The sequence below is a fragment of the Neodiprion pinetum genome, chromosome 3, assembly GCF_021155775.2.
Source record: "Neodiprion pinetum isolate iyNeoPine1 chromosome 3, iyNeoPine1.2, whole genome shotgun sequence".
In the NCBI taxonomy this organism is placed as follows: domain Eukaryota; kingdom Metazoa; phylum Arthropoda; class Insecta; order Hymenoptera; family Diprionidae; genus Neodiprion; species Neodiprion pinetum.
Genome location: NC_060234.1, coordinates 31,912,706 through 31,928,724, shown reverse-complemented (window position 1 = coordinate 31,928,724; position 16,019 = coordinate 31,912,706). Strand labels below are relative to the sequence as shown.

At 38.5% G+C, this 16,019-nt stretch overlaps 1 protein-coding gene across 6 annotated transcripts in view; it reads left to right on the top strand.

Annotated features, from left to right (window-relative positions):
• Hr4 (Hormone receptor 4) overlaps positions 1 to 14,552 on the top strand; it is a 113,327-nt gene extending 98,775 nt beyond the window's left edge. For 5 of the 6 annotated variants that reach the window (XM_046617273.2, XM_046617272.2, XM_069134457.1 and 2 more), the window contains 9 exons: positions 3,168 to 3,923; positions 4,836 to 5,361; positions 6,054 to 6,264; positions 6,647 to 7,000; positions 9,095 to 9,229; positions 9,353 to 9,616; positions 9,888 to 10,080; positions 10,479 to 10,606; positions 10,811 to 14,552. In XM_046617273.2, coding sequence (XP_046473229.1) covers positions 3,168 to 3,923; positions 4,836 to 5,361; positions 6,054 to 6,264; positions 6,647 to 7,000; positions 9,095 to 9,229; positions 9,353 to 9,616; positions 9,888 to 10,080; positions 10,479 to 10,606; positions 10,811 to 10,891 — 2,648 coding nt within the window. In that variant the 3' untranslated portion in view covers positions 10,892 to 14,552. The remainder of the gene's footprint in view (positions 1 to 3,167; positions 3,924 to 4,835; positions 5,362 to 6,053; positions 6,265 to 6,646; positions 7,001 to 9,094; positions 9,230 to 9,352; positions 9,617 to 9,887; positions 10,081 to 10,478; positions 10,607 to 10,810) is intronic. The other variant, XM_046617271.2, reaches the window with a different exon arrangement.
• The last annotated feature ends 1,467 nt before the right edge of the window (positions 14,553 to 16,019 follow it).

Genomic DNA, 16,019 nt, shown 5'->3' with positions numbered 1-16,019 from the left:
AGTCAATTTTGCTTTGAAAATTGAAGATGGAAATTACCGATCTGCCGTTTGAATTAAATGCTATCTTACATTTTTTACTTTATACTTTTACTCGTTGACAGTGTAGATTATACAATACGTACGGAGTGAATTTACGTTTTCATACATTTGGGAACTAATCTTCATTCTTTATCTTCGTTAGCTAGACTGATATTACAAGTATTCTCATCACTGGCGTGATTTTGTGTTATTCATAGTTTGGCATTAATGCGATCGGTTGAACCTGATCTGGTTTCCCGCATCCTCAATTATACTATCAAAGACTGTTTAATACGCCGGTTATTATTCGGTTAAAAACCGTAAGGTAGTACTTTTGTACGCAACTTTCACGCGATAACGTGACACAACGAATTGTCCCTTGCCTAATTACTGTAGTCACGATTACGAAAAAGTTTCTACTCGCTTGCCGTGCACCTGTCCTGCATGATTTTCGTAAAATAACATGAAGATAGTTGTCTCCCACAGTTTCTCAGGTGGGTGCATCATGCCGCAGTTTGCTTATAGAAAGGTGTTTTTGTGATAAGATTTCGTTTTTTACCTCTATAAAACAGCATGAGAGGCTAGAAATAACGTGCAGATAAAGACACGCTGAAGCAACAGGTGAAAATTTGTCGTCATGGACCTGGGCTTGCACGTATGCAGCGGTTTAGGTACGACGCAATTTCCTGCGTGCGGGTCATCATGCGGAACTTGAGACCGCGTTGTGCGACTTCTTCTGATGTCGTTGCCCCGGTGCAGAAACGGCATTACGAAAGGTACATGTATAGTATGTGGGGGTCAAAGTAACGTTCTGCGACAATGAAGAATAGATGATTCACGGGATCCTCGCGAAAAACTATCCCGAGCTCTGCAATAAAAATCGTTAATGTCCACGCATTCGGCCGAACAAAGAGTCGCAGGAAGTACGGACCGTCGAATCCGATTCTCTGGCTGACCGTGATCTCTAACTGTACCGAAACCGCGACGAGAGGAATGGATAATAATTAGATAAACGAACAATGATCCTGTGTCGAACCGTGGCCTATAAATCGTGCTTCGAGTATCGATGTTTCAAATATTTTGCAATCTCCGTTCGGCTTTTGAATTCAAACGGATTGAGATTTTTTAATTCGATCCAACCTAGTTTCTTTATCGGGTAATCCGTACAAGTACGAATCGAAAATAAAGTGATCCGAGTGTAGAAACGAATAGAAAGGAATTTTGCTTTTACTTTTCAATACGAAACAATTCCTACAATTACATCTTTAAAAACTGCTTGAGGTTAATATTTTGTCAAATTAAGTACATACATACATATATAAATTTGTCAAATGGCTTATTTATAACAATTATTCACAAATCTGTACACTAAATACAATAATATCATGATTTATTTGGTTGAGTAGGTAGTTTTGTCGTTTGGTTTTACAAGTAAGGTTTTACAGGTAACTATCGGCTTCTTTTTACGTTCTATTCAACCTGGAAAATTCACTTTGATATAAACTGTGGAATGGAACGAAACATATACCGTCGCCTATATCAAAATCATCCGGCATCGCTCAGAAAAACCTGAATAAACCGAAGGATTGGACGGACATAGGCGCAGGACATGCCCGACTTGGAGTTTACCGTCGCTAGAACTCTTATTTATACTTAAGTGCACCCCGAATATAAATAAATTCATGAATTAGTTAACTCGCTCGAAAAATTGGACGGAATTGCACATAATATAAAGGAATCCGTAACGTCGTACAAATTCATCGAATATAGTGTTTCCTATTTTTTAAGAAGAATTCGTTTGGCAAGAAAAGAAATGGTGTTCCTCGATTTGGATTGATTCATGTGATTTGTCTTTTTTTAAAAGAATTCATTCGGATAAATAGTACTAAATCGGATTTGCAATTGCAATGAAAAATTAAATCGAATAAGCATCGAAAGGTTACATTTGCGCGGATGGAAACGAATACATGGATTGAAGCGAATAAATTCTCACTAGAAACACGTGTACTCAGTTCGAAAATTTGACGAAACAGGTATTACAAGTATGGTAATCAATTCCGTTCAATTTTTTGCCGTTTGTTGGAATGATCGTAAACTCCGCAGCTCGCGATTCACAGAATAATAATTATCTGTCCGTGCAGTGCAATACTTCGCAAATGTATATGCTCCAAAGCGATTGATAAGATGTCATTTTGCAAACGTACCGTAAAATAGTACATGCCTATAATTCTTGATGTCAAATTATTTCGTTGATATACTTGCGACATCACGTTGCGTAGATCAGGAACGCAACTGTTGGATAACCAGTTTAATAACTTGGCATTATACATTTAAGTACGTACGTACAACTTAGGGAACTGTGTGAGACACATACATCACAGTAGTTAACCGTATCATTGGCAGTAGATAAAGCTTATTCACGACACGATCACTGTATTGTCATAAGCTAATATTACAGTTGGCCTCAGGGCTCAGGGACGGCGAACAATCGACCTTGTCAACCGCATTCCTCCCATGACCTACGCCACAGGCACAGCGCTGCCATCCTCAACACAGAGCGAGTTCGCGTTGCTAATCGTCAATTTGCCGATGATAGCGATAATTGGAAACTGCTATTATACCGATGGGAATTCCTGGAGGGTCTCAGGTCTATTTATAGATTATAACACTCGGCTCCTGTGTGTGAAACAAAACTTTCGTCACAGGTTTAATCCAATGTGAAAATACCTAACAGATCGGTAATATAATGTCGCCTTCCTCATGTTTCGAGTACAATCGAAGAGGTAGATCGCGTAATTAGATCAGAGACTGTATTATTTGGAAAACTGTTTTCAATATACGTCGGAATTATGCATAAAGGTAATCGTCTTGTCTCTGTACTGAATCGCCAACGTGGCTCTAATTTAATATCCTTTTTCTTTCGTCAGTTTCGAAGTTTTTTTTATGAATTCCGTTGCGTGAATGTCGCCAACCGTATTACTCACCGATATTTTGTAATTATCGAACATACGAGGATTCGGCAAATCGGTACATCCACTTTCAGCTGCGTGAATAAAAAAAAACAAAAAAAAAAATAAACAGTCACTCGGAACATGGCAGTCCTTAAAAATCTAAATCATCACCATCTAAGATCGTTTCTCCTGTTTCAGGGGAAAGCGCAGCTGACACGTCGACTTCGTCGCCGGACAATATGCCAGGCTCGCCGGGCTGTCCAGTGGTCAAAGTGAAGACGGAATGCATTCGTAGCAGCCCGAGTCCCGGGACTCCCCGGGATACTCGGGACCTGCGAGACCTGAGGGGCACGGACACGAGGGAGGTGACGGCCGACCGCGCCTCGCCCGACTCCGTCTTCCCCGAGGCGGCGAGCTCCAGGGGTGCTGAGGAGCGGTTTTGCACTCCGGCAGCTAGCGCGTCGCCCGTATCGCCGCTCCAAAGTCACACCAACGTGTTCACAAGCCCAACCCCGCGGGAAATTCACCGCGGCGAAACCCCCGATCGGGGTACGAATAGCCACTACCTGGTGCAGCCCAAGGAAGAGTCGGACAACTCGGTCTTCGACGGCGGAGGCCGCGGGGATGGATCGAGCCACCCTAGTCACCGCACCCCTTCGCCGAGTGTCAATCGGATCGAGAGTCCGAGCCCTGGTACCGGCAATCCCGGTGGCGGTGGGCCCGCCGGTGGCTGTGGTTCTGGTGCTAGTTCCGGTTCTGGTTTGAGTTCGTGTGCCAATCAGCAGCCTGGACCCCGGCAACGAGCGCCAACGGTCCCTTCCCACATACTAGCCCATCATCAATTCTGGAGCCAGAACCGTGGCGTTCAGGGCTACGACACAAGACTGCTAAACGGAGTGATCAGCAGTGCTGTGAACTTTGGACAAAACCTATCCAGCGCAACCGGTGCGTCGAGTAAGTAGAATGATTTGTAAGAAGAAGCATGTGGGAGGATGTATGGGGATTTTTTCAGACAATTCAAAGTTCTATTCACGGCATCCTGAAATAGTTTATCGTTCGAGCATCGTCGGCTTTTACGATAATCAACTTTGACTAGATATATTACTTCTTCAATTAACATGAAGTGCATATAAAATTTTTATCACGCCATGGGGAGCGATCGGGGAAATAACTCGGCCTAAATAATTTATTTTCTCAGCAACAGGATGGTTTGAAAAATTAGAAACTATATATGTCCGAACTAACAATAACATCTTATAATGAGTTCGAGGAGCGGGAGGATGTGCCAAACTGAAATCAATGAGTGTATCGGGAACACATGGGACAAGATAAAGTGCATCTTACTCGTATAATTATTTATTCAAGATAATATTATTTGCAATGACTCGTTTACTCGTATCATCAGGTAGATATTACACGTTGTTTCTAAATCACGAGCAAATATTGTTATAGAATTAATTTTCTAGACTTGTTGAACTCGTGAAATCTTGTGAAACAATCTAATTTTATGGTTTGAAAAGTATCAAGATAATTACAACAAAGTTTCATTGAACGTGACAAATAATAGTTCTCCAATACAATTCTTTTCGAATTAAATGAAATCTCTTCAATTACCTGATACATGACTAAAGTACGACTCCGAGCAAGTTTTGAGCAGAGGTTTTCGATACCGTATTGTTTGAACGTGAGTGTTTATACGTTGATCAAAGTACCTCCGTACCATTTGTGGTCATATTCTTCGATTAGACGTAATGAATGTGGCCACAAATGGTACTCAGCTGAGACCAAGACCGGCACATCTTCTCTACTGAAACAAGAAGCTCGAGCGATCGTTTGAACAGAAAAAATTCTTTTCCTCCTGTTCAGACGAAGGGATGAAACCACCTGCTCAAAGAGTCGCCCCGGCTACGCCGCGACCAGCTCCATCGGTGATCATGGGCGAGGTCGGCGGCGTTCGGACGATGATTTGGTCCGTGCCACCGTTGGAACCTACGCCAACTCCTACCGCCTCCTGGACAGCGACAACCGCCTCGAGTTCCACGTCCGAGGAGTCAGCGGCCCACGTCCTTCTGAACCTCAGGTCCGAACCGAGGGGGAAACCGCCGGGCACGTCGCAATCCTTCGGACCCCCGCTGAACATGGAACGCCTGTGGGCCGGCGATCTCTCTCAACTCCCCGCTGCGCAGCAGATCCAAGCACTCAACCTTACCGCGAGTTCCAGCCAGCCTTGGTCGAGAAATGGTAACATGGTCACGACGGAGGCACCCTCGCAAACACCATCGGCGCCGTCTCTTCAGCCTCAGGAACACGAGGAGGAGGAACAGCCGATGATATGCATGATCTGCGAGGACAAAGCGACGGGACTCCATTACGGCATCATTACCTGCGAGGGGTAAGTCAACGTTTCGTTGTGTGCGTGTGTCACTATCGAATTCTGTCACTCGGTTCAAGCGACTCGTCGTCGATTCGTGCTTTTAACGTCACGATTCAGCACTGATTGATAGGCTGGTAATTAAGGGTTATCGGATACCTGTTGCGGTATGCTGGTCGTTACTTTCTGACCTTATAAACACAAGTTTAATCGATTTCAGCTCATTTCTTATGTTGTTAATTTTCAAATTTGTCAATAACAAACGATATTTTAATCGTGTTCAAGTATAGCCTACTTTCAAGGATTCTCGAATACCTACTAGAAATAAACAAATCTTCACCAGGGACATTAGCTTCATGCTTGATATTAACGACGCTAGTTTAGTTTTTAATGAAATGACGATTAGGCTACTATCATATGATTACTTTGTTCTACTTACGGCAGTAATCACAGTAGGATAAACCGAAGCAAGGGCAGCTATGAAAATATACATCATATCCTCACTGTTTAAAGTTTAGATGAACTTGAGATCAGTAACTTGGTAACAACTTCGTTCATTATCCTCAACAGATATTATTATCGTAGGTAAGGCGTATTGAGAATTATTAAAAGGAGAGCGTTGCGTTTACGGATAATATCGTAACGAGGAAAGAAGCGGAAGAACAATAATTAGCGAAATCTTTGGACTTTATGAACAAGTTTCACGTTTACAGATGCAAGGGTTTCTTCAAGAGAACCGTTCAGAATCGGAGAGTATACACATGCGTGGCCGAAGGCATTTGTGAAATCACGAAAGCCCAACGGAACCGGTGTCAATACTGTCGGTTCAAAAAGTGCATCGAACAGGGTATGGTACTCCAAGCGGTTCGCGAGGACAGAATGCCGGGTGGTCGCAACTCCGGAGCTGTCTACAACCTCTACAAGGTAAATTCATGAATCCATTCGTCATTCGTTCCAACATTCGATTTCCATCTATATGAATGCAGCAACGCGATTCGCAGGTTGAAAGATTTAACGAATAAACGTTAAAACTGTTTCAAGTGTGGTTTATTTAAGTGAATTGGTAGTATTGTAACCAAATCCAATGTTGAAAAAACAACTTATAGTATTTTTGGTAAAATAGAAAATCGATCATTGAACGAGTTTAGTTCAGCTGCGTTGAAAGAATTTAATTGTGAAAGTATGCCGATCTCTGTGTTTGGACAAATCACACCACTGGTGGTGATTTTTGGGCTCCATTGTGGACGTATACCTACTTAGATTAATAAGTTCGATCGATGTGTGTGATTTGTGTATCGATGTACAGGTGAAGTACAAGAAACACAAGAAGACGAACAAGGGAATGAACGTCGGCGTTGGTCTTGGCGGTACGGGCGGAATAAATGGTTCCGGGTCTTTGAATGCGACCAAGGGTACAATGGCGCCGACGATGCTGGAGAAACACATACAGGCTGCGGCGGCGGCGGCGCAGCATAATCAGCAACACGGGCAATTGGCCGGGGCCCTCATGCAGCATCACAAAGGCTCATCCGGTCCGGAATCACAGAATACCTCTCAGCAGCCTGCCTCTGGGCATCAGAGTGTTCAAGGTCATCAGGGGCACGCCGGTCACCTCGTCAATGGTACCATTCTTAAGACTGCTCTCACCAATCCTTCCGAGGTAAGATCGTAAAGACCAGCCGGATATTTTCCCTTGAATGATTATTGTCGCAGGGTTTCACGCGTCTTGGAGTTTGGTGAATTCTCCGCTTCATACTTTTGTAGAATCATATTTTTATATCTCCGTTATCCACATTATTTTCGTTCTTTTTTGGGGGGGAACAAAGAATCCAGTGTGATTGCCAGCGTATTCTTTATACCCGTTCGCGAAGTTATAAATATCGAGTATTATAGACTGCTTGAATACTGGCCGTATCCTCGTTTCACTCGCTTGGAATGAATGAACTCTCAGCGCAATTTCACTTTCTTACGTTCCGTTGCGTAAACCTCAAGGTTTCTTACGTTACGAAAGCGATAGAAGCTTGTACGCGATCCCAACTCTGATACGTGCATGCTGCGCGTATACTCCTATCGATATTCACCATGCATCTACGCACTCGCCTTCGCAGTGTTGAAGTACCTACGTATGTTTGACGAAAGGGCATAAATATCTGCACGCTAACTCGCGGTCTCGAGTACATAATTATATACGTAAATATGTATTTTGTTTACACATACAGGTATGTAAATGAAATGCCAAATATAACAAACTTTACCACGTTTTTAGCATATGTTTGACTATCATCGCTTCAGAAATGAATCTGCATTCTCGACCTGAAGGAATTTCGATTATTCTTATGTATTTGACTATCTGAAAATACGAACCACCCGTTTCAGTCTAAAATTCAATCGGTTGGTTCTGGTAAATTCAAGTGTTTGAGGTACTTGTACTTTCGGAAAATGCAGCGATAATAGGCGCTCCTATTTCGCGTGGTTAATTCAGTCTACTCGCAGGATTTTTTCAGGAATTTTTCCATCATACCGTAATGAAATTTCGAACCTTCTGTGGCTGTACCAGCTGCAGTTGTTGAATAAAGGTGCTCGCAACATTTGACCATCATATCGTTGATTTAAGCACAAAGGCCATTGCCAAAAGTGAAATCGGTATAACTTACGAAAGATCTGTGACCGAAGCCCTTTTCCAATTCTCCTACGAAAATCAATGCGAATATTTACGTACAACTCGTTGAATGATTACACAGATCTGCGAAGTATGACTTTCAATTTCCACCCAAGTAATAATGCATTTTTTTTAGGTATTTAGGTATGTTCAATTAAAATATAGCTTATATTTGTATAAATAAAATATATTTTCATTCAACGTACCTAGATACCTAAAGAAAAAACATTAGTACTTGGGGGGGGGGAATTGAAAGTTGTATTTCGTAGGCCTGTGTTATCATACCTAACATTTTTAGTCTCAAACAGCATTGCAACACAAGTCACTTTATAACTAGCAATATTTTCCTCGTTGGAAGGTCAAAAATGAGAATATTTGAAATTTTCAGTCTCAAATTTGCGCAAGTTTCTGATAAAATACGTTGTTGGACAACAGAAACGCCACGGTAGCTGGTGCCAAAGTCAGGCAGTTGTCCGCTGCTTTCGTAACTTTGTGAAAGTGTTCATACGGGGACACTGACCTCATCCTTCTCCGCCAAGTTATGACTTATTGGCCTCTCACGGCCGATCCGCACTTACAATTTTACTACTCACCTTCTCGAATCGACACGGCGCGGCGGCGTTCAGCTTTCCCAATAAAAGTCTTTTTACATAAGCCTAAATTATCTGTTGTCATCGGAACATTTATAATGAACTGATCACACAGTTGATTACCGTTGAACTTATCCTTGTGTCGCATATAAGGTAATTGTTAAACAAGAAACGTTAGCGGTATTTTATCATACAATTGCGGATGAAAAGTTCCTACTTCGTACACTTTCTAATACGCAATCGTGCCCAATTTCCGTCCATAAACGAACATGTCATTAAAAACAATTGTTTCTATTCAGAAACCGCACTTTCATAATTTTACGCAGATAATGCGGCGATCACCATATTAATCTAGCCGTATGTAAAAATTGGAAAAGAAAAGAAAAATAAAACGCAATGAGGGAAGGGACGTCACGAGATGTATTGCGCAAATCGTAGAACCATTGTAATTATAGTCACGATAATTCTACGCGATTCGTGATTACAAATTTGTATAATTTTTCAGGTTGTACATTTACGACAAAGGCTAGACAACGCAGTGAGCAGTTCAAGGGATAGAGCATTCCCTTTGGACGCAACGCTCGCGATGATTCAAACCCTCATAGACTGTGACGAGTTCCAAGACATTGCCACGTTAAGGGTAAGTTCTTGAGTAATTTTCAACAATATCTTCGTCGTTATAACATATTAATTTTCTCACGACCGTGGCAGCTAGCGAAAGAGATATCATGAAATGTCTAATGAAGTCTCAAATATGTTTCAGAACTTGGATGAACTACTGGATCATAAGTCAGACTTAAGTGAAAAGTTGTGTCAGATAGGAGACAGTATAGTGTATAAATTGGTGCAGTGGACCAAGAGGTTACCCTTTTACCTTGAGCTGCCTGTTGAAGTGCATACGAGGCTGCTCACCCACAAGTGGCACGAATTACTGGTGCTCACCACCTCTGCTTATCAAGCGATTCACGGGCAACAGAAATGGACTGGCGTCGGTAGCGACGGCACGAGTGCAGATTTTACGGAAGAGGTATGTTGACCAACGTAATCTTTTTCAACGTAAACAGAAATTACTCCAAAATAACGCTGCATCCAACACTACAATGTCACATGAAATGAAACCTTTTCACCCTGTCCCCTCACCAAAATCAGATCAGCTTTTTTACGAAACACAGTTTTCTGTTGAATTTCCTACGATTAGAGCGAACTGTTTCAAAGCTATTTCAATAGCATAACTATCGTGATGTTTGAATGGAATCAATTGACACTCAAGTACGATATTTTATGTATATTTATAACAGGTTTCGAATAACTTGTGTACTCTGCAAACGTGTCTCACAAGTATGATGGGAAGGCCAATAACCATGGACCAATTGCGACAAGACGTGGGACTGATGGTAGAAAAAATTACGTACGTGACGCTCATGTTTCGACAGGTGAAATTAAGAATGGAGGAATATGTGTGTCTAAAAGTCATCACCATGTTATCTCAAGGTAAGCTCTAGAATTGAAAATAACGAATTCGTTGAGAAGTTTTCGACTAAGAAACACAGCTCTTGTACATTATTCTCCGACTTTATAAGTGTTGCTTTTGATGTTAATCATTTCTAAACTTTCACTCTTTTATTAAATTGCTGCAAATGGAGATGCGAAATGTAAGTCTCCTTTTCTTTGCTGTTATACCTATAACCATTATGTGCATCACGCAGCATACGTAATAATATACTTGTTTCACATTTTCTACTCTTACAGTTATGCCAAAATTTATGCTTTCAAGCGAGATGCGTGATTATTGTTATCGTATCAACGTCGTGAACGGCCATCTCATTATCTAAACTCACTGTAAATTGATGATGTTCTTCAAATAATTGTTGGCTTAATCATACTTTTAGCACGAGATGGTACATTGGAATTGGAACAAATCCAAGAGCGGTATATGAGCTGCTTACGCAGTTTTGTGGAACACAGTGCGCCTCAGCAGCCAGGTCGCTTCCATGATCTTCTCGTCAGATTGCCCGAAGTAAGTTTCGAATTCTGTGCTTTGCTAATCAGTGTATTTTTCTGAGAATCCAGTATTGGATATTGGAATTGCGAAATGAGTTTTACTTTTCAATTTACAAATGAAACGAAAAGTTTACAGCCCGTGAAGGATTCATTACCTTATGCAGGCTGCGATGATTTTGTTTTACGTTTCGACTTTTAAGTTATGATTTGGTAATTACAGGTACAATCAGCGGCAGCTCTACTACTCGAGAGCAAAATGTTCTACGTTCCTTTCCTATTGAACTCAGCAATTCAAAGATAGTAAATAAATGAATACCTAAACAAACAAATAGACTTACGAAATGAAAGCTTTGTTTGTGTATGTATAATAACTATATAATATAAATGTGTGTGTTCGTTGCGTTGTACAAAACTAAAACTAAAAAACAAAAAACAAAGAAAAAAAAACAAAGGAACTGAACTTTTTTACCAAAACTAGAAGACTATATTTCTGTACGCAGCTGCGCAACTACGTCATGTGTGTTCACATTGCATAATCCGATTAATAAGACTCTCGAATGCTCACCATTGGTCACGTCACACCCACATCTCAACCACAATCTCCACATCTGACGTGATATACTACATTTCTATGGATCAACTCGACTCTTTTCTAACTTTATCAACTCATAATATCGATACAATCATCGTAATTATATACATAAAGCATTCTTTTGTATCTAGCATCTACTGTGTTATACTGCCATTAGTGCAACGAAGCCATTGTTTTGCTTCCTTTACGTCTCGTCTTTCAGAATAATAATATCCACCCTATCTCTAGTACTAAAAACTCTACAGCTTTGTGGCCAACAAGTATTTTTCGTTACCATTTTGCGATACACAGTTAAATCGTTTATTGTCTCTATGTTAGGTTCACTTGACGTGTTACATTTAAAGGAATTTTATGCGGGCTCTGATCTAGGTATCAAGCTGTATCGGAATAGTATTTAACGATGTAAACTATTTCTTGGTATAATTTGGTTCTTGTACTGGATACTCGTCAAAAAGTGCCCAATGTTCCAATATTATTCCGATTATTATTGGCATATTTTCTAACATATGCATAGTTTAATCTCGTCAAAACAATGATGGAATTGCCCATGAGGTGATAGAAATCTTGGCCTTGCTTTGCGAAAGAGAGTAATTGTTGTGACAAGAAACATTAATTGAAAAATTACGCAGGGACGCGGGAAAAATGCCAATCCGTCTAACGGAAAATTCAATTTTTGGAATTCCTTCTCGGCAAACTTCATTCAATAGTTCCGTTGGAAGATTGTTTAAAAGCTGTGGATATTGTCATTTTAATCAAAAGGCGATAGTTTCCATCTCATACAGTGTTCCCGTAATAGTTTCCCATAGCGCGTGTAAAAAAGGGAAGTCGCACACCTTGTTCTTCTCTTTCACGTTTTTTGTCTAATCACAATAAGTTGCAAATATGAATACCCTAATTGCGACGTTTGCCCGAACAGATCTAAATTTTCGAATTGCTAAAAAAGTATAATAGTCAAAATAATATTTTAATCATAGCCTCATACCCACATATGCTAAGTTCGTAATAATATTTTACATCTTTTACATTTAAATCTCAAAGTCAATTAGGATGATGAAATTAAATGAGAAGATCTAGAAAACGAATTTCCCATTACGTTTCAATGCCCCGTTCAAATCGAGAACCATAGAAATATACGTAACTGAAATATAAATATTTTACGTTTGTACCTACGAGTTTTTCACCTTCAGAAAAAAATATTCACTCAACTTTCAACCCCAACGCTTGAATCAGGTCATCCATATTTTCCAGCTTGATACGCTACACAGAATAAAATTAAAATAGCCCACTTGAATAAATGCAGAAGCGAAAAGAATGTAATAACCGTAAGTGCGATGTTGCAAAGTACATTTACATAGAAGTATTTAAAACACAATAAATCTGCATACGCCTTTGTATGCATCTGAATCTTCAAAGCAAATCAATTATCCTGCCAAGCGCTGAGGACTTGGACATCTGAAATAATTACTCATTTACCGAATAAACTATCGCAAAATGTCGAATCTGTAACAATTAGCATTTTGGTGACGGTATAAATTTACACTTTAAAATTTATTCAGTGGTTCAGATTCACCAAATAAATAAGAATCGTTGTAGATAATTGAGATATCAGCATCCAATAATACGAGTATAGATATAATTTCAAATGACATATCTTTTCGACATAGCACTACAGGATATTGCAAGCGACGCAAACATTTATGTGTAATCTGAACTTTGAGATAACTGATCGGGTATGCTTATATAACATCAATATTATTGACAATAGTTATTAATATTCTCAAGTCAATTCCACTCAACGACGAATGAATTGGATTGAAATAGCAGTGAACCTAACATAATCAATAACTGACAATTCAATACAAGTTTGGGTATTTTTTGGCGAGCATCTAGTACAGGCACTGTGTTACACCATACGCAGAACAATACTGTGCTTTAAATAAACTATTTTATCTTTGTGAATTTTTGTACCTATACCAGACACTCGTCATAAAACACCTACAGTTACCAATTATATTGATTAAAATCGTCAGTAAATCATTATATTTATTATTTCTTGCTAAAGTTACCACAGTAAATGTCATAGTATTACTAAAGGTTGGACGCATCTGAATTCTGACTACATATATTACGTGTATAGTAAAATGTGAATATGCTACATGTTTCTCTTGAAAAAAAAATATAAATGGTGATCTCTTTTTATATCGTTATTACAAATTTTATGCACTGAAACAAACATATGCGGCATAGCTCAAACCACGCGATACACAACTGCGGATTTAAATGGGTTTGCAAAATTCCCATTTCATTTTCATCACGTTAAGAAAAAATCAAATTCGTCACGATTTACTATTACATTTGATACGTACACAACACAAAATCGGTGCATATGTTACATCTTTACGAATGTGAGTAATATATATTTTTTTTACAAGAGAAACAGCTAGTAATAACAATTGGCTCAACTATTTAAGGTACGAGATGTTAAACAAAAAGTACCAGTGGGCGATGCTAGTTAATAATGTTCATGTTACAAAAATAACTATAATAACACATACTTCGTGCATGTTGTTTCGACACAACCTTTAGTTATTTGATCTTGCCTCCATAGAAATTATCATAAATATAAATCACTGATGTATTCATGGTCGTAAGTGGTTTGTATTGTGCCTGCATCGATGATGAAGAACTTGTGCGTGTTATTTCAAAAATACTATTCCCACTGCGGTTTGTGGAATATCTGTCTGAAACTTCACCCAATATGTTTCCAAGTGTACTGTTTGCGCGTCAACTTATTTTTGCTACACCAGATCGGAACATTTACCAATTTTTCATTACAAATGGTATTTGAAACCTAACTAGTACCCGCAAACATTACAATATGAATCATTGTGGCGATGTTGCATCAAATAAATTTGTATATTACATGAAAAACAACAAAATCACCATTTTTCTATTTGGTACAAGTCTGTTAGTGCGTATTAATCTTATGACTAAACAGATTATCGTTATTTGATATGGTTCACGTTTAGAAGATTAATAATCAATTTGGTGCAACAATGCTGTCGGGAGGACTTGTACTGAAATACAATTTGCGAAGACGGAACGAAACGCAGATGAAAAGTCATCGGAAATCTTGTTCCGCAAAACAAAACTTGACTTATGACCAAAAATACACTTCAAAGGATAAACATGAATAACGCAGAATCTTAGGTCTATTGACTCAAGGCTACTTGTCCATATTATAAGACTTAACTACTGATGGATACTTTATATTGTAAACATTTATATTATTTGTGAATATGAATATGCAGTAAGAATTCCTGTATTCCCTGATATCGGAATATACATACATACATATATATATATATATATATATATATATATATATATATATATATATATATATATATATATATATATATATATATATATATATGTATGTATATATATTATTATTATTATTGTTATTATTATTATTATTATTATTATTATTATTATTATATAAGTTTGCAACAAGAAAACTACCAGCACTGGGCCTGACCACAATTACGATAAAACTACAAAGTCACTTTTAACCTTCGGGATGAATTCTGTGTGCTCTAAAGATTTAAAATAATATTTAAATGCGATGTTTTTGAAAAATTCAATGCTACGTCCTCTAATAATTTAGGTCACTCAGTATCGCCAAAATTAAGTGAAGAGAAAAAATGAAAAACAGAGCAAATAATTTTTGCACGCATGATTCATCTTTCCAGTCCACCTGATATCACATGATTTTTTATTTTGTTCCATTTTTAGACGAGTAAAGCAGTTACCAAATCCAAATGCTACTTTCAATTCATGTAATATGCGGGACATTGCTTTTGTCTGGCACTATGAAATATACCAGACAATATTACTTGTATAATAATTTTCCCCGTAAAAAAACACAGGAGCCTCTGTAGCGTAACAGCAATGTCTTGGGTCTATCTTACATGCTTTCCTACTACCAGTTCCTTACGTAACTTTGGCTCTAACAATTAATTTCAACAGCAAGTTCGGACAATTCTTTCTGATAACGATTTATATTTATTAAAATGAGTAAATAATGAATTGTGGAAACAAATAGAGAGATTCTTTTATCATGGATGATCAGAAAAATTGGTAATGGATAAAAGTAATAGAAATTTTCAATTCTTTACAGTTGATTTGAAACCATAGGTATTTCACGTCAGTTTTGTAGCATCTCAGCATTTAGCGAACATTTCTTACAGGCGAAATTACTTTATTGTGAATTTATAAATATGTGCAGGTTCGTATTAGGTGATTACATTTTATACTTTGCTTTATCAGTTTCACCCGTATAGTTTTTAAAATTCATTAGTTCGTCAGAAATTCGTCATCGATGTGAAAACGTGTAAATTTCATGCATAGTAGGTATTAACTGAATAACACTAATTCCGTGTTTAAACAGAAATGGTCACTGTTTAATTATCAAGTAATTATTCCCATGACAATTACAACAATAAAAGTGAAAATTCATCAAATATATTTCTCTGTTAACTGTGGCATAACTTTGTTAACTGTGGATGCTCATCGGAAGAGTTGTACATTCTTTCGTTGCCTACGCACAAATGTACAACTATAGTACCATCTAGCTATTATCCTTTAACACACGTTGTCACAAATACATTTTTAACAGCACAATTATTCTCAATTTCGAGACGACGAATAATGAGATCCCGGATGACCAAAAAAATTTATTGCTAAAATATACCGGTGCAATGTGTCAAATAGATGTTTGTTTAAGACTTTCCCATAATTTGACACATTTTCGACAAATCTTAGTTGGGTTTGT